General features: G+C 36.0%; 2 protein-coding genes across 3 annotated transcripts in view; both read right to left on the bottom strand.

The window, feature by feature from the left end:
- The window catches only part of LOC127867055 (uncharacterized), a 113,854-nt gene extending 112,266 nt beyond the window's left edge, over nucleotides 1-1,588 (bottom strand). For both annotated transcript variants that reach the window (XM_052408003.1, XM_052408002.1), the window contains exons 1-2: nucleotides 1,488-1,588; nucleotides 415-515 (exon numbers count right to left, since the gene is read on the bottom strand). In XM_052408003.1, the coding sequence (XP_052263963.1) occupies nucleotides 415-515; nucleotides 1,488-1,545 (159 nt within the window). In that variant the 5' untranslated portion in view covers nucleotides 1,546-1,588. The remainder of the gene's footprint in view (nucleotides 1-414; nucleotides 516-1,487) is intronic.
- LOC127867040 (uncharacterized) overlaps nucleotides 1-16,608 on the bottom strand; it is an 83,743-nt gene extending 67,135 nt beyond the window's left edge. Inside the window, exons 1-4 of the mRNA XM_052407963.1 lie at nucleotides 16,520-16,608; nucleotides 12,889-13,023; nucleotides 11,311-11,398; nucleotides 7,189-9,729 (exon numbers count right to left, since the gene is read on the bottom strand). Coding sequence (XP_052263923.1) covers nucleotides 8,386-9,729; nucleotides 11,311-11,388 — 1,422 coding nt within the window. The 5' untranslated portion in view covers nucleotides 11,389-11,398; nucleotides 12,889-13,023; nucleotides 16,520-16,608 and the 3' untranslated portion in view covers nucleotides 7,189-8,385. The remainder of the gene's footprint in view (nucleotides 1-7,188; nucleotides 9,730-11,310; nucleotides 11,399-12,888; nucleotides 13,024-16,519) is intronic.
- Nucleotides 16,609-18,909: the final 2,301 nt, after the last annotated feature.

The following is an 18,909-nucleotide window of genomic DNA, read 5'->3' as shown; positions in this document are numbered from 1 at the left end:
GATATTGAAGTGAGTTTAATCTGTTGAAGAGTACCTGAGTGAGTGCTCTGTAACGGTCTCACTAAACGAATGCAAAACGCGCAAGAATACAACCAAATGAAATATTGACCACGATCAATGAGTACAATGTTGAATAGATGGATTGTTGTAATTGTTTGATTGTATTTTTGTTGGACCTTTTTGTGTTACTTTTCATTTTCATAGAATACAGCGTCTAAAATGTAACATTTAATATCTCATTTGTCTATATTTTAAGCGTATACTCAACCAAACCGTAAAGCGTTTACTATCTAGACTTCAGATTTCCTACTTGCCCCGTACAAATCGATAAGCAACAATAAACAAACAAGTTGTCAAATCGGTCATTCAACAACAACAAAACAAATGTGTCCATCGTAGATATTAACTGCGTACCATGGAGTGCTCCGAGAGCCCGCAGTTGGTCGCAAAGGTCCGCAAGGCTTCGCTGTTACAGTCGTCTGGAAACCGAAGAGGTGAGTCCGTCGACCACCAGGCTAAAAATACATCCACAGCGCCGGGTTTTAGCCAGTATTAAAAATGCCGGGGTGGGGGAGGGGGATTGCTGGTGAGGATGAAAAGAGGCAGTGTGACCTTAGAGATGAATATTTGTCGATTTTAAACCGTTTACATTGTAATTATTTCATAGAGTTGTTTACACTTATGTACACGAGCATAAATTACCTGCATGAACATTTTGTTGAATTGATACTCGTTTAATTTCTTGCAAGCGTAGAACTATTATCATATGACTCGCGTATGACATATGCCGCAAGCGTAGCTCCTGACAATACGAGTCGTGTTCTGAGAAAACTGGGCATAATGCATGTTCGTAAAGTGTCGTGCCAGATTAGCATGTGCAATCCGCACAGACTAATCAGGGACGACAGTTTCCGCTTTTATGACAATTTTTTCTTTAAATGAAGTCTCTTCTTAGAATAATTCCAATTTAGGCGGAGAGTGTCGCCCCTTATTAGCCTGTGCGGACTACACATAGCCTGTGCGGACTGCACAGGATAATCTGGGACGACACTTTACGCACATGCATTACGCCCAGTTTTCTCTGAACGTGACTCATAGTGTGCGAATAGAAAGGCTGGCCAGGAGCTACGCTTGCCGCGGTCCGTTCATGAGACCACGGAGCCTTGCTCGTTATACCGGACAGGTTGCTTCTAACCAAACAACGCACACTGGTCATATATGACATAAACCCATTTTCGCATGACGTTGCTTAAATGATGCCCAGCAGTTGTTAAAGCGGAATTTTACAAATGTCGCCCCCACAATCGTTCTATCAATATTCAACTTATATAAACTTATATAACAAAAAAAGAAAATTGAGTCTTAAAAGTAGCACTAAAAGAAGCAAGAGAATAATCAGTAACAGCAGTAGTAGCAACAATAGCAGTAGCAGAAGCAGTTGCGGTTTTAGCACTAATTAAGTGAATGAATTGCAACACAAGTCTAACCTGTCACTACGGAGATCATACGACCTATGACGAAGAGGAAAACCACAGCCTTGCTCATCTTTGTGGACTAACAGGCACGGACAGACAAGCAGTCGTTTAACTAAACATCAGTGTGATCAATTTATAAATCATTTCCTACATTTACAGCCAGTAACGGACATTCGCACTTAGGCTATTACAGGAGTATGCATGTTTTGCTTTTTCAAGTCCCACTATTTCTATTGACGCTAGAACGTGTCATCGATCGTGTATGATTAAAACCTACCTACATTTATGTGTTCCCCAAAATGTACAGTTTTGTGTGAAGCATTCATATCAAAATTATAATCTTTTTTAATATTCATGCAAAGTTGGAAATGTTCCATTTGGTCATTTTGTTATTTGAAAAATCAACATTTTACTGCTGTTAATGAAAACCGAATTAAAACAACGTAGGCCTTAAAATAGTTAACAAACGTAAGTGCTGTACGGCCTCATGTCTTTCGCAGGCGGCTAGAATTTTATTGAACAAGGATATAGGACTTGACCTGTTTGTCTTGATATACAAGTTCGGTGGTCTACACCGACACAACACTCGAAGTATCTAGTAGACAAGGGTCGGCGGATGTGTTTACTTTCTTTGCAAAACTAGAAATTAAATGAGCATATGCAATACCAAGAAACGTATTATTGTTCTATACCCTATAAAAATGTAATAGTTTTAAACATTATAAATAAATTAAAATAGTAGAAACTATTCAATATTTACATAATTATATTATCAAGAAGTATATGATATTTAAGAGGTGTTGCATTGTTTTGCAAAAGCAGAGAGACGTGATAGCAGATTGGTAAAATTTTTGTTCCCATATTCAAACTATCTTCATATAAGTTGCGAGCAGAAATTGCAAATTGATTTTAAATTGTATGCATCGTTACGTTTGGATGGTTAACTGTCACATTGGACAACGCTAAATAAAAACTGTTTACATGGTAACGTTCTATAATATCAGAGAGCTATTGATGCCAATGGAACACTCAATGGGATAGTCGTCGAAGCAGGATGCGATCTTATGGGTTAAAATTGTATTGGACATGGGTAACACTCTTAGAATGCCATATGTTCATTATTTAATTTAAATCTCGATAAATATCACATAAATGTTTTTCTTTTTATAACTTTATAGTAGAAATTATACAAAAGGAGGAATCATTTTTTGAATCAAGAAACTCTATCAGGAGATAGTTGTCTTGATTTTGTGAGTCACGTTCTGAGAAAACAGGGCTTAATGCATGTGCGTTAAGTGTCGACCTAGATTAGCCTGTGCAGTCAGCACAGGCTAACAAGGAACGACACTTTCCGCTTAAACTTGATTTTCGGCAAGGAGGGACTTCCTTGAAACTAAAAATACCATAAAAGCGGAAAGTGTCGTCCCTTATTAGCCTGTGCGGACTGCACAGGCTAATCTGGGATGACACTTCACGCACATGCATTAAGCCCAGTTTTCTCAGAACACGACTCTTATTAACAACTTTCATAACATAACACGCAGCATAAAAATATACTTATTTGACAGGGCTCACCGTATTAGAACGGTCAATGCAAAGCATCGGGGATTAAAACCGGTTTGAAAATTAGCCGATCCGAATCAGGTTCCTCCTGATTTTGAATAACACACAGACAGCACACTGACAACAACTGACAAATTATGTTTGATGAACAGAGACCATTAGACCTTATGTCTGATAAACAGAGACCATTATACTCTATGTTTGATGAACAGAGACCATTAGACCTTATGTTTGATGAACATAGACCATTAGACCCTATGTTTGATGAACATAGACCATTAGACCTTATGTTTGATGAACAGATACCATTAGACCTTATGTTTGATGAACAGAGACCATTAGACCTTATGTTTGATGAACAGAGACTATTAGACCTTATTTTTGATGAACAGAGACCATTAGACCCTATGTTTGATGAACATAGACCATTAGACCTTATGTTTGATGAACATAGATCATTATACCTTATGTTTAATGAACAGATACCATTAGACCTTATGATTGGTGTACAGAGACCATTAGACCTTATGTTTTTTCCTTGTCCGGTATACGAAGCAGTCAACGCTATATCTTTTACCCCATACCCTGAGGTCGGAATAATGAATATCATATTTCGTTTTGGGGCGACTATTTGCTTGCCTAAATGAATCCAATTTTTCACGCTATTGTTGTTCATGTTTGTAATTCCGTTGTTATACGATGTCAAGGTTAGAAAGTGGTCAATCCTTTTTATATAAGATAGATTGTTTCGTTAGCCCCAGCTTGTATGTTACATTCTCCGCTATCCTGGTAGAACGAGTACCTGATATCTACGGAGATCTTCTAAAGGCTCCCTAGCTCAAAAGGGATACTATGGAAAAGACGTTGAAAAACATACATGCATAAATACAGCAGACAATTATGTGACCGCGTCTCTTAAACATAGATTTATTGAATCTTCATATCTTATAAACGCAGACAATAAGTATTTATTGATGTATCCGTATTATCTAGGATGTGCGTCTTGACCTAAGAGGATTATTTTCCCCGCGCATATCTGCCATTTAATGTAAAGTGTTTAAAATCACGTTTGTTTGAGTACATAAAAAGGCAATCCATTTAATGTCTTTACAAGCCATTATAAACCATACGGACGAAATACAAAAAGAGATAAATCTATCTGGATATCAATCTAAATCCTTTTGCAATCGAATGCTTGTGGAAAAGTATCTTCTTTTTCTAAAGTGGCTGTATGTTATATTGTGTCGTGTTGTCAGTTATCTTCATAAAGAACATAGAACATTTCAAACTGTTCAATCTGTTCACGTAAACAATGCTTCCTGGTTGTTTAATAAAAATCAACTGATTAATATATAACAGTATTTTGACGACAGCATTTTTAAGTATCATCCGCAATATAAATACTAAAGTTATTTTTAGGAATTCGCAACTAAAATTCGATTTTGTTTTCGATGCGTCAATCTTTGAACATGTCCCTTTAAGAAGTCGTTTGCACTTGGAAATATGTGGAAGAGTAGTGATATTCGATATGTCTTGAAGGAACTATTTTTCTTAGTCTGCAGGCTACATATCAATAACTCGGTATATCAAATGACCCGCAAGCGGAAAACAGATGTGCTGTTTCCTGATAATGCAACCCCCGCTAATGGGTCATAATATAATTCTTTACGTGATCAATATCATTAGAGATGTTAACCGATTCGGGTTTAGCATTTTAGACGCTGTATTCTATGAAAATGAAAAGTAACACAAAAGGTCAAACAAAAATAGAATCAAACAATTACAACAATCCATCTATTCAACATTGTACTCATTGATCGTGGTCAATATTTCATTTGGTTGTATTCTTGCGCGTTTTGCATTCGTTTAGTGAGACCGTTACAGTGCACTCACTCAGGTACTCTTCAACAGATTAAACTCACTTCAATATCGGTACTTAAATATTGTCAAACATAAAGGTCAGTGCCACGTTAATATTGGCGAACTATACTTTATCATACATATTCACATAGTCACAGAAGGTGTTAATAGTCATAATGCGGAATGACTTGTATTTGCATCTGTTTGCATGAAACACGTTAAATATAGCAGTGACGGTATGTATGTCAGTGCATCTTACACGATGACTGCTAAACGAAATACAATTCGTTAAACAGACGTATTATATAACACTCGGGTTAGGTGTTCATGTGCAAAATACGTAGTGACCGCTAACTGCATTATGATACTCTACACAAACGCAAAATATAATCTTCTTTATGTAAGGGGGCTATGACGTTTATGTTTGGAGCGGGATAACGAATGTAGGGCGGTTTGACACTGGCGGCTACCTTCCGAAACAGCTAGATATATATCGAGACGCGTTTTGGGAAAACGGGGATTAATGTATGTGTGTGAGGCGTCCTTCAATATTATCATGTGCAGTCCTCACACATGCTAATAATATACGATACATATCGCGTTAATGGTATTTTTCGTTGTGAAAAAAGTATCTTCATATTAAGAATCCAGTTTAGGCGGAAAGTGGCTGATAAGCCTGTGTGGTTTGCAAACTCTAAGCTGGAACGACGCTTTCAACACATGGATTATGCCCAGTTAACTCTAAGCTGGAACGACGCTTTCAACACATGAATTATGCCCAGTTTTCGCAGAGCGCGGCTCAAATAATTACCGCTCTGATATGCGCCAAATAATAAGAATACCAATAAGGATTACATATGTTCGTCAGAAAACGTTTCTCATGCACTTGATTAACCTTTATCGCGAATATTAACATCAAATAATCAAACGCTGTACTTAAATGATTCGCGTTATGAGAAAACTGGGCATAATGCTTGTGCTTTAAGTGTTGTCCCGGATAAACCTGTGCAGACAACACAGGCTTATCAGGGACAACACTTTCCGCTTGTATTACATTTTTCGTTTAAATGAAGTCTCTTCTTAGCATAAATCCAATGTAGGCGGAAAGTGCCGTCCCTGATTAGCCTGTGACGGCATTTTACGCACATGCATTATGCCCAGTTTTCTCAAATTAATAAACAATAATTTGCATTTTTTCAAATAGTACAAAACAATGAATCTAACATCTAGTTCAACAGCGTAGATAACGTATTTCCAATTCCACAAGATTGTAACCTGAAAACGGATCTTAAGAAATGCAACTATGTTACATTAACCAAGAACAAAACAGATTTGTCTACCTTGAATTGCACACAGTTTCTTTAGCTTATTGCTAAGCTCTTTTATTAGTCGAGGAGCTTAGCCCTTTGCATGCTGGGAAATTTGTCGTCTGCTTAAATGTTGTCTGCTTAATTTCTAAAATGAGCATTTTCTTCATTTTTTTTCAAAGAAAACTATCAGAATAGCAAACAGTTTGGATCCTGATGAGACGCCACGTTTTGTGGCGTCTCATCTGGATCAAAACTGTTTGCACAGGCCTTTAAAATTCGGTTCCCGAACTGAAAGAGTTAGTAAACTTGTTCTGGCCATGAAAAGAGCGTGTATTGATTTTACCATTGTACAGTGTCGATAACGTGAAATCACGACTTTGTATTTATTTGCACCCAAGCGCGACATATTAAATATTTGGAAAACACTTTTTATTTACATTCTAACATTTAAGATGAAATCGGCAACTCAGATTATCCGATTCGTAGAAATTGTTAAATATAACGTATTTATATTCTTAAACTTTCATGTTTTATCTATAGGTATATAATATTTAGTAAAGAAAAGTTGCTCAAATGATAATACTTATCTGACGGATGTTATATTGACTATGTTATAAAGCGACTTAAAGGCTTTACGTTTATAAGAAACACTGTAGTAGTATAGATATCCAATAAGGCATCCGAAAAGCGAAATGGCGCCTACATTCTTACAGAAAGCATAAAAAAACAAGAATATATCGTGGTTTTGCAACTGCGTTTAATTGTATTGCTAATAAACATACAAAGTTACACCCTCGGAATGTAATCAGGCATCATGCATTTTAACATGATATGTCCTCCATCGCTCATACATTCAATGCAGAAAAGTCCATTCCTTTCATATGATTACAACACAAAATGGGTATTTAGTATAAAGACAACAGTTTAATGGCCATAACATACGTGTAGCCAATGGCGTAAGAGTGATGTTAACTGGATACCTCTAATAAACTGTAATTCAAAAATTATGCTTAAGCTTAACGATCATATAAGTGTGACCAGAACATATCAGTGTTTATTAAATGCCATTTCAAATGCCATGGTAGAACATGTCCTTTTTCTCACACAGTGCCCCTCACGATCCAACCGATACTGAACAATACAAAAACTACTTACATCTACGCCCGTGGACCTATAACCAAGCCAAGGACAGTGTCCTTCAGCACAGTGCAGCTGTTGATGGATGGTCCACGGCCGCTCAAAAACTCAAAAGTTTACATTCACTTGTCCAGTAAAAAAACACGAGCAATTATAAATTCACATGAGAAGTAGTTTAAACAATTCGCATAAAACAACTGCACTTCATTTCTTATTTGTGAATGCAGCAATAGCGTTATTGAAGAATTTTTTAAAAAAATTGAATGAACACAGATATCATATGCACCATTTTTATCGATAAGTGCAACAATGTGTTCGATACTTTTTGATCAATATTACAAATCACAACAATGTTTCTACTCAACAAGAAAAACAAGAATATTATCGATACATGTACAGCAATAACAACAATACCAATGGACTTTCAGTAACTGCCAGTAACACATATATTCATTCAGTGCAAATGCGTTAACAATACCAACCATAAACCAAATGAACATTTAGATAAGAAGATGAGATACAAATGAAACAAACACACTTTATTTCCTAACATGCATACGCAAATAAGCACAAGTCACATTTCTACATACGTCGACAAAATGAGTTACTACTATAAGTTCTAAAAAGAAATATATGCATAACTTGAAATTATACCGCTGGTTTCCAAGCGCGATACATACATATTTTATTAAGATATATACAATATAGTAAAATTACTTTACATAACTTTATTTTGCAAACTACTGTCATCTATGCGATTGACATTTTTCAATTAATTGTATCGACATTTATATTTTCGGTAAATTTTACAGCCTACTGTAAACACATCTTTTGTAAAATTGTGCACATTTTTAGAAAGTGAAACGAACGTCTGCAAGTCAAACATCAATAACTGAACAAATCACTATTACGATAAGTTGTATAATTTTCACGTTCTTGGCAACAATGATCGGTAATTCGTTAAAGATAATATGTACTCAAAAGTTATAAATAAGTGTTGTCCGCGCCTCGTTACTAATCTATTGATCATCGCTAACATTTTACATCAGAATTCTCACATCCATAGCATCCGCGTTGGTAACTCGACTCCCTTCCATTATCATCCTCATGCCAACATCCGTTAGAACCTCGTTTCTTCGTCTCTTTAATGCCTGCCAAATCGCATCGGTACCGTCAACCTCCCCGTTCTCATCACTGCAGATTACCTGTCTGTTCATGCGCATGAGCCACAACAACTCCAGCTCAATTCTCCTCCCGCTGTACCATCGTAATGGTTCAGGATGAGCTACGATGCATTGTCGTATCTTTGGAAGTCTGAGTATCACCCTAGGACCTTCATGGAGCATATCTGTAATCGTTGATATCCATGTGCGTTGCTGTTCCCTATCCAGTCCAGAGGTTGCCATCAAATTCCTTTCTGGAATCATATAGTATGGTAGCTCTAAGGTGATCAATGCAACTCTAAGCGCATCCAATGCTTCATGCAACCACTGCAAAATACTTTTTTTATGAAACGAGGCTTGAGGATTATTTTCCGCCATCCATAAAACGATGTTTTTCAATGTGTACGATGAAACTTCTTTCTTACGTGGATGTAATACATCGTTCTTTATCATTTTCAATAAAACATACAATTTAGTTTGAGTGTCATTAAGATTGCTAATTAGTTCCATCTCACCGGCGTTAAAACACACTCTCCATTCAACATGTTGATATTCGCTTCCTTTAAATCCAACAGGCGTCAGAACTGCCCCAAGTGATACGACCCTCTGAACGGCTTCCGGTGGCGGCCAGTGGCGAGGTCTTGCGGCCCATTTTGACAGAATGTTGGGGCAGTAGTAATGTAATGCATGTACTTTGTCACGGTGCAAGTTCCCATGCGCTGTATGCGGAATTGACGGTCCCGCACGCTCATGCTGCACTATGCCCTCAGTCAAGTCTTCGTTCGACCAGTTATTAACATACAAGTCACTGCTCAAAAGTTCGCGACCATATCCGTCATCACAAAACGCATCATTTACTTGCCTGTGAATTGTTGTACCGCGTCTCTCCAGCAGCAGTCTACAGTGACCATGGTAACTCCTGCGGCTGAGTGATCTCAACACAGTTATCTCCCCAGGAAATGCACTTGACTTTACATCATCTTCTAAACAGAATACTCTATTATTTACAACCATTATATCCTGATCACTTTCAAAGAAGCTGCTCAGCCCCTCACCTTTGCTACCCGTAATAAAGTACGTGTACGCTCCACAACATTCCCATGCAGTTAACAGCTTGCCAAGCTCCCGATATGCGTCTCTCCGAGCCTGTATTATCTCCTGTCCGTAACCGAGCCAGCTCAGTATAGTGCATGTCTCAACGGAGGTATTTTCCCACTGAATCTAAAAAACGTTTTGATTAGAAACACGCTACATGTCATAAATAACATTACATCGTTAGTAGTCAAATAAATCAGCGATACTAAAATTATTCCAATTTAAATTATTCTTTTACGGCCATACCATTCGATGTATTATCAATTTAAAATTCTAACACGGCACGCGACTTGTTTTCTATAGACAAAGAAGGAAATCAAGCGTGGGTTATTCTGCAATAACTTATGGGCGGAGCTTAATGTTTCGAAAATAGTTCCGAATAAATAAAGAAAATATTGCAGTAAAATGCACGTGCTAAAACCCGCTCTGAAAGAAATGTAATAAATGTAGCATGTATAAATGTAATGAAATAACAAATTGTATATTTGGTGATAAGTGGCATAACCACACCTACAAAGAATGTTATTGGTTAGGAAGCGTAATTCAGAAAACATTTATAGCATGTCAACTTTTCAGTAGCATCAATAAACGTGCCGTCATTAAGTTTCTACGATTGTTGTTTTCAATGAAAGTGACGTCATTTGCAAAATATTTATGAATGAAAACGACGTCATATGTTTGTACACATCAATGACGTCACTAAATAGTGAACTTTGTACTAAGAAAGGCGGAGTATTGAAACATATAGTTACGTCCTAAAGCTTGAACCAAATCAATCAGAATCGTGTTAGAATCGAAATAATATTTTTCTATAATGGTTTGTTGTCGAATAATCCACAGTAAGTTGTATAGATGCGTGTTACTTCGCACTCGTGATTTAATTCCTACGCATCAATACTCCTTACTGTGGGTTATTCGACAACAAACCATGATAGAAAAATAGTATTTTTTAAGTATTTATTATCTTGTGAAAATTTATTACAATTTCGTGTGCATGTTCTCAGTGAATAATCCAATAGTCGGTACAAGTATTGCCAACCATGAATTAATTAATAAATTGAATTAAGAGGATTGAAATAAAGACACTGAACATATAAACGGTTATCAACGGCGAGTTCATATATATTTATGACATCCATTCATAAACATACTAAACATATAATGTTTAAATCTCTATTATCTGAAATTGCAAATGCGGAACGAATAATGTTATAACTATTGATAATAAACTAAATTGCTATGGTTAAAGCTGCATAATTTAACGAAATTATATAAACTTTAATTGTTATGTCTGTAAATACAATATATTGATGTTTAAATAGTTTTTTTTTAATAATTTGAAAGAAAACTGTGAAAAACGTTTGCCAAAAAGTAGTGTCGTACTTTGGCACGTGCAGACACTGAAAAGTGGTTATAGGAAGATTCATGAGAACGGATGTATTAATTTTTAATGTTTCACATTTTGTACAGAAGTAAAGTATTAAATTGGGACCAATTATTGATATACAGTATAAATTTACCGTTGTTCTTTTTTCTAAAGATGTTAACGTATATCTGCCTTTAGTTATGCAAACATTAAACATCTAGATTGAAATGTCATTAAGAAATATAATAGGGGTAGGGGAAACGCAGACATATAAACGGGAAAACTATGCGTTAATTGTCATTGTGTACTGGACAAAAACTGCACTCGACTTATCATCTTACCAAGTCTTGTTTGCTGGACATATTGCCTTGTCTTGGGAATCTTTCCGGTTCATCAGGTCTTGTGCCACTTTCAGCCATCCATACAGTGCTGAAGTGAGATATTTGATAAATATAGGATCTTGCATGAGTGGTCGTTTTGTATTGAATTTATTAAACTCATCTTATAACATGACCTAGGCTCCAGGAGAGAAATAACGTAATGCTCAATTTTGTTTACTACATGGGTGTTATTACACTAGTTATATAAATGTGAAATGACGTCATTTTTGTGACGAAATGATGTCATTATTCCAGCAAATTTCTTTAGTTAAACTCTTTAACACTGTAATAAAAAGGTGAAAAGGGCATAAAATAAAGAGAAAATGTGTTGGTCATGTTATAAATAGAATCTTAGATTCGTGGTCATTTTGTATTGAATTTATTAAACTCGTCATCTATATAAAGATAAAAACTCGGCAAGCCTCGTTTTATCTTTATTTAGATGACTCGTTTAATAAATTCAATACAAAACGACCACTCATGCAAGATCCTATATATCTCAATAAAGATAAAAACGAGCCTTGCCGAGTTTTTATCTTTATTTAGATGACGAGTTTAATAAATTCAATACAAAAATACCACAAATCTAAGATTCTATTTATAACATGACCAACAAATATTCTCTTGATTGTATGCTCTTTTCACCTTTTTTTCACATTGTTAAAGAGTTTAACTGAAGAAATTCGCTGGAATAATTATGTCATTTCGTCACAAAAATGACGTCATTTTACAGTTATATAACTAGTGTAATAACACCCGTGTAATAAACAAAATTGAGCATTACGTTAATTCATTCCTGCAGCGTAGGCCTTGTTATAAGCTGATATGGACAAGAATATGTGATATAGTTCGGGTAATTGTCATGAAATACAAATCAATATTTTTAACACGATCACGAATACGCGTGCATGTACATATAAACTGATCATAGCTGACACGTTTCAGTACATAAGTTTAAGTTATGTTATGTAACGTTAACAATACTGCTTTTCAATAAAATGCAAATAAGATGGCTTCTGCCCGTGTAAAAGACACGTCTTATATGAAACCTGCCTTACCTTATACATCACAATTGATTTATTAGCCTAGTCAGGTAATATGCCGGTTGAATGACTCAAGTTAAATAAAAAACATTACGTCTCTAATATACCTGGGCGAGCAAAATGAATAGTTTTCCAAAAGAAAAATTCGTTCAACGGCCTCTTATATATCCCAATCTTTCAAATAAAAGGAAGTAAAATGGAAGTAAATATAGAATTTTATATTACTGATATTGTAACATACACTGCATGGTGTGTTCGATGCCACGAACTAAACTAGTAGTAAAATAATTCACTTGATGAAGTGGGAACATTTATTGCTACTTTTATGCGCTTACCTCATGCAATGGACCAACATATTACAGTAATTAATGGAGTTGTCGTTAATGTATTTTCCTCTTACTTATCTGCGTTAATGTATACAATTAAGTTTAAGTCATTATATATTGAACAAAAGTATTATTATGATTACTCAATACAATGGCAGATAATATAATACCGTGCCCTTGACCGATCAGTAAGGTTGTTCTTCGGCGCGGAATGTTTGAAAACTGCAGTAACGCACGCGACTTGTGTTGATATGGCATGTGGACCGCCACGTAGCTAGTTTAATCAAGAGTTTTTAGATGTCGTCCTGCAAAATAATAAGAATATTTTTTACGCAATAGAAAAAAAGAACATTTCGAAAGATCATCTGTAACACTTTATATGTTATACATTAAAGTATATATGTGCATGCTTCAATTTATAAAATAAGTTCAATACTTCATTTTGAAACACCAGGAGAAACTATATAACACTCTTCAATATTTGAGTTTGCTGAACGAAAAGGACGTTATCTAAACAATGACATGCGTGAATAAATATTATCAGTTTGCTATCGGTTAAATGCCGAATGAATTTAAGTAAACTTTTAACATGTACTGAGAACATAAAATCAAAACTTTATATAGTTTTGCTGCTTTTGAATTTATTTAAGAAGTTGTTTAATGATCTCATTATTTTCGCCGGTGCCATTTTATTTTACGTTGAACATTGACCGTCGACATTTATATGTTAATGTCGCAATTACCGTAACAGAAATACACCTTTTTAAGGCTCAGTGTGGTTGAGCCTCAAGAGAAAGTTAAAACACGACACATGCAGACGCCTCACGAAACTTGGATTCAAACATTTAAACTGTTAACTTGAATAATTGCAAGCTAGTCCAGTAGTTAATTCAACGATATTACAAAGTATTCACGAACAAAACGCGATGCATTGACTTTTTATATTAACACGTTCATCTGCACCTGTTCGGGTTGAAATTTATATAATCACAATTCATATGCCTATAATCAATGTTCAACCGCATTTAAGAAATTAAAAAATGCCAACTTAATATTAGGCGATTAAAATTGAAAGCATACATCTCTACAGTAAAAATATCGCCCGGAGATTTTCGATGCTCACGACACCTAATAAAAGCAAACAACACAAGTAGTTTTACTAATGATAACTTTAATTTCCAAGCAATATCGGCAGTTTAAATTACACTAGCATAAATAACCGCGACCGCAAGCAGAGATGAGATAAAACGGTTGGTCACTTATTCTATATACAAAAATACGTGACATACACAATCAATGAAAAATTAACATATATATCGACGTTACCAGTCTTTGGCCGATAAACTAACCACAGCGATCATAGATGATCAATGTGTGATACACCTTTTTCAATACTGTGTATACCAGAAGTCATATAACCGTGATTACACAATGTTAGGTTTATGTTACTACATCCGATTCAAACGTATCATCATTAACGGATTAGCCTGTCATGTGGTTCATAAGATATTTTTAAAAGACCCACATACATTATTAGTCTATCTGGACAATGCCGCTTCACAAAGAAATTGATTAGATTATCATAACCGCAAATGTGGTTTATTACTTGTTCAAGTTTATGTTCAAATACCTATATGTACGACAATAATCCATATTAGCAGTAAATATATATATATATGTAAGTATCCATTTAATACATTTAGCTCGCATGAAGTCACACATAAACTTGACAAGCGAGACATGCGTTTTTTTTTCAGATTTATAATTGTTTGATTATATGTATTCCAAATTAATCGTGTACATGAACCAGTATGTCTGGAGGCACTTAACTTCTAATAGCGGTAGAGTTCGGCGTTGTTTTTGTACAGACACGGGACCTTCCATACGGGACCCGTGTTTATCATTGTTTGGTTAAAATACCCTGTGGACTTGAAAGTGTAGAGTAAATCAACATTATAAATTATAAACTCGACCGAACTACGTAGAAAGACCATGCAGAGACATTTCTACTTGAGGCAATATTTTAAATTAGTTATATGATTGGAATTCAAAGCATAATAAAATCGCATATCGGAAATAAAGATTACTGAATTAATGCATTGTTTATAATAAATTTAATTAATCGAACATACCTTAAAATATGACCGAAATGTTCCATAATGATATATTATTTAAGCAGTGTCATTTATCTGAAAGTAATGAATTGTTTTATCTTGATTTTTTATTCTTCAATCTGTGAACTTAGCTACCAGGAATTTTCATTCCGCAACCCGTAAACTTGCCGATTTAATATGATATTTTATGTAATATATATTTAACTTGTTATTACACATTCGCCAACCGTTTTGCAGGAATTCATACCGAATTTGACAAGTACCATGGCTATTGATAAGTAAAATATGTAACTTCCATTGCAGGGCAAAACATTTAACATAGAACAGTGATTTTTTTCCAATTTGCAAAGCTCTCACTTTTGAGTATAACTAATACCTTTAAGTATGTTAATATTAACTTAAATATGTCAATATCAATTTTGCATTTAGAAAGAAGATGAAGTTTTAACGTTATCATAAACGTACTAGATCAACATTTGAAATAAAGACGCGCAGACATGAACAATTTTGTTCGGAACGCATGCTAATAAAACAAACACATCTTCTTCACTCAGACTGCAATCCGCCATGCATTCTGAACGATGACATCAGTCATTTATACTACTCAAACAAATATGTCAAACCCGTGAGGGGAACCCCCTTGAAGTGAGAGACGGTTATTTTAAGAAATGCATATTCATGTCAGAAATTATAAATATGGGCTTCGTTTTATCTCACCATCGCATTAATTTATTACAGTTTACAAGGCTATTGCAATATTTATAAGCCGAGAACAAACACAATAAATATAGACTTTAATTACACCAAACATTTCTATTTTCCTTTTACAACTAAAGAAGTCACTTTCGATTTCAAACTATGAACAATTAGGTTAAAAGCGAAATACTTTTACTAATACATAACCTTCGCGTTTCACGTAGAATTCATACGCGTAATAAATTAATAATAAATCCTTACCATAAAGAACATACTTGGAAAACAATATTTAATTATAATATTATATTTAGTTCGCTTAAACTATACACTTCGTCGAGATATAGAATACTTTTATTTCACACAAAAGAACAAGTAAAGAAAATTGAAATGGTCCAAAGAAGAGCTGTACGTATTCCCACCAACCGTTACCGCAATACCACAGCGTTACCGATATGTTGAATCTACTTCAATGGGAGTTTCTTGAGGACTGACGCACAAAACTCCAACTAGTGATTCTCTACAAGATAATTCATGACCTGGTCGACATACCAAGCGATGCCTATCTATCAGAAGCACCAGCGCGAACACGTCGGAACATGCATAGTTTGACCTACAACCACTACTCAACATCGTCAGATGTCTTTAAGTTCAGCTTCTTCCCCAGAACCATCCCAGTGTGGAACAGACTACCAGGTACAGTAGCTGAGGCCCCCTCTTTGGTATCCTTCAAGAGGGAGCTAGCGACGCTTCATTTATAACAAGGGGTTTCACTACCAGATGGTCGTATGACCAGCTGGGATTATCTCTCTTTATCCTTCCTTCTACTATGTATCTATCCTTATTATTCCAAATTTAAATATGTAGTATCGTGTACTTTATCTGTATTATCTCTTCTAACCTTATATTCCCTGAATACATACTATTATGATGTACTTAATTTGTATCACATCTTTTATTTTTATAACATCTATCATTCTATTGATCACTTTACCATTTTATTAAGCGCCACTATCCGTTGAGTAATTGTCAAGTTTGACTGGTCAACGTACCGATGTAGATGTAGATGATGTAGATTCACCGGGATGATCATCGTCCCTAATGCGCATGTGCAAAAGGTCGAAACGCACTGAATTGTTGATGGCTACACCGAACTAAATTTGTATTAATATAATCTGAATTGCAAATACTGATTTAAAATAAATATTTATGCATCTCAACCTGCGTTACATTAAACAACGATGTTTATTCTTAGTTAATTGTTTAAAGATACCTATATATATATATATATATATATATATATATATATATATATATATATATATATATATTGCACGCTTTGATTTCAAGTTACCTTACCTAAAACGCGAAAATAACACTAAATGAAACAAATCATGTTATTAAGTTCACAGCGTGTCAATCACATTTATTTTAACTTAAACATATTTTAGATCCAAACAATTTATACTCAAGCTGCGTGCCTTAAAATGTTTTTATTGTTATCACCGGGTTGTATAATCGATGACCCGTGGATTTTTTGTTATCACCGGGGTGTATAATCGATGCCCCGTGGTTTTTATTGTTATCACCGGGCCGTATAATCGATGCCCCGTGGTTTTTATTGTTATCACCGGGCCGTATAATGGATTCCCCGTGGTTTGTATTCTTATCAACGGGGTGTATAATCGATGCCCCGTGGTTTGTATTGTTATCACCGAGCCATATAATCGATGTCCCGTGGTTTGTATTGCTATCACCGGACCGTATAATCGATGCCCCGTGGTTTGTTTTGTTATCACCGGGCCGTATAATCGATGCCCCGTGGTTTGTATTGTTATCACCGGGCCGTATAAATCATGCCCCGTTTTTTTTATTGTTATCACCGGGGTGTATAATCGATACACCGTGGTTTGTATTGTTATCACCGGGCCGTATAATCGATGCCCCGTTGTTTTTATTGTTATCACCGGGTCGTAAAATCGATGCCCCCTGTTTTGTTTTGTTATCGACGGGGTGTATAATTGCTACTCCGTGGTTTGTAATGTTATCAGCGGGCCGTATAATCGATGCCCCGTGGTTTTTATTGTTATCACCGGGGTGTATAATCGATGCCCTGTGGTTTGTATTGTTATCACCGGGGTGTTTTATCGATGCCCCGTGGTTTGTATTGTTAACAGCAGGGTTTAAAACCGATACACCGGGGTTTGTATTGTTATCACAGGGCCGTATAATCGATATCCCGTTATTTTTATTGTTATCACCGGGGTGTATAATCGATGCCCCGTGGTTTGTATTGTTATCACCGGGCCGTATAATCGATGCCCCGTGTTTTTAATTGTTATCACATTGGTGTATAATTGATGCCCCGAGGTTTGTATTGTTATCACTGGGCCGTGTAATCGATGCCCCGTGGTTTTTATTGTTATCATCGGGGTGTATAATCGATGCCCCGTGGTTTGTATTGTTATCACCGGGCAGTATAATCGATTCCCCGTTATTTTTATTGTTATCACCGGGGTGTATAATCGATGCCCCGTGGTTTGTATTGTTATTACCGGGCCGTATAATCGATGCTCCGCGGTTTGTATTGTTATCAGCGGGCCTTATAATCGTTGCCCCGTAGTTTGTATTGTTATCACCGGGCCATAAAATCGATGCCCTGTGGTTTGTATAATTATCATCGGACCGTATAATCGATTCCCTGTGTTTTTTATTGTTATCACCGGGCCATATAATCGATGCCCCGTGGTTTGTATTGCTATCACCGGGCCGTATAATCGATGCCCGTGGTTTGTATTGTTATCATCGGGATGTATAATCGATGCTCCGTGGTTTGTTTTGTTATCACAGGGCAGTATACTCGATGCCCCGTGGTTTGTATTGTTATCACCGGGCCGTATAATCGATACCCCGTGGTTTGTATTGTTATCACCGGGGTGTACAATCGATGCCCCGTGGTTTGTATTGTTATCACCGGGTTGTATTATCGATGCTCCGTGGTTTGTATTGTTATCAACGGGGTGTATAATCGACGCCCCGTGGTTTGTATTGTTATCACCGGGCCGTATACTCGATGCCCTTGGTTTGTATCGTTATCAACGGGGTCTAAAATTAATGTTCCTTGGTGAGTATTTTTATCACCGGGATGTAGAATTGATGTCCCTCAAAGTATAGTGGTATCACCGGGGTGTAATGTTGATGTCCCTTGGCGTGTTATGTTATCACCGGTGTGTATAATTGATGCCCAATGACGTTTAGTGTTATAACAGGGGTGTATAATTGATGTCCCGTGGTTCGTATTGTTATCACGTCGGTGTATAATCGGTTTCTTATGGTGTGTATTTTTATCACCAAATGTATTAGTGATGTCCCGTGGCGTGTAGT

This window comes from Dreissena polymorpha, chromosome 2 (assembly GCF_020536995.1).
Source record: "Dreissena polymorpha isolate Duluth1 chromosome 2, UMN_Dpol_1.0, whole genome shotgun sequence".
Classification (NCBI taxonomy): Eukaryota; Metazoa; Mollusca; class Bivalvia; order Myida; family Dreissenidae; genus Dreissena; species Dreissena polymorpha.
The sequence above is the reverse complement of the archived record's forward strand: the minus strand, read 5'-3'. Positions and strand labels throughout refer to the sequence as shown.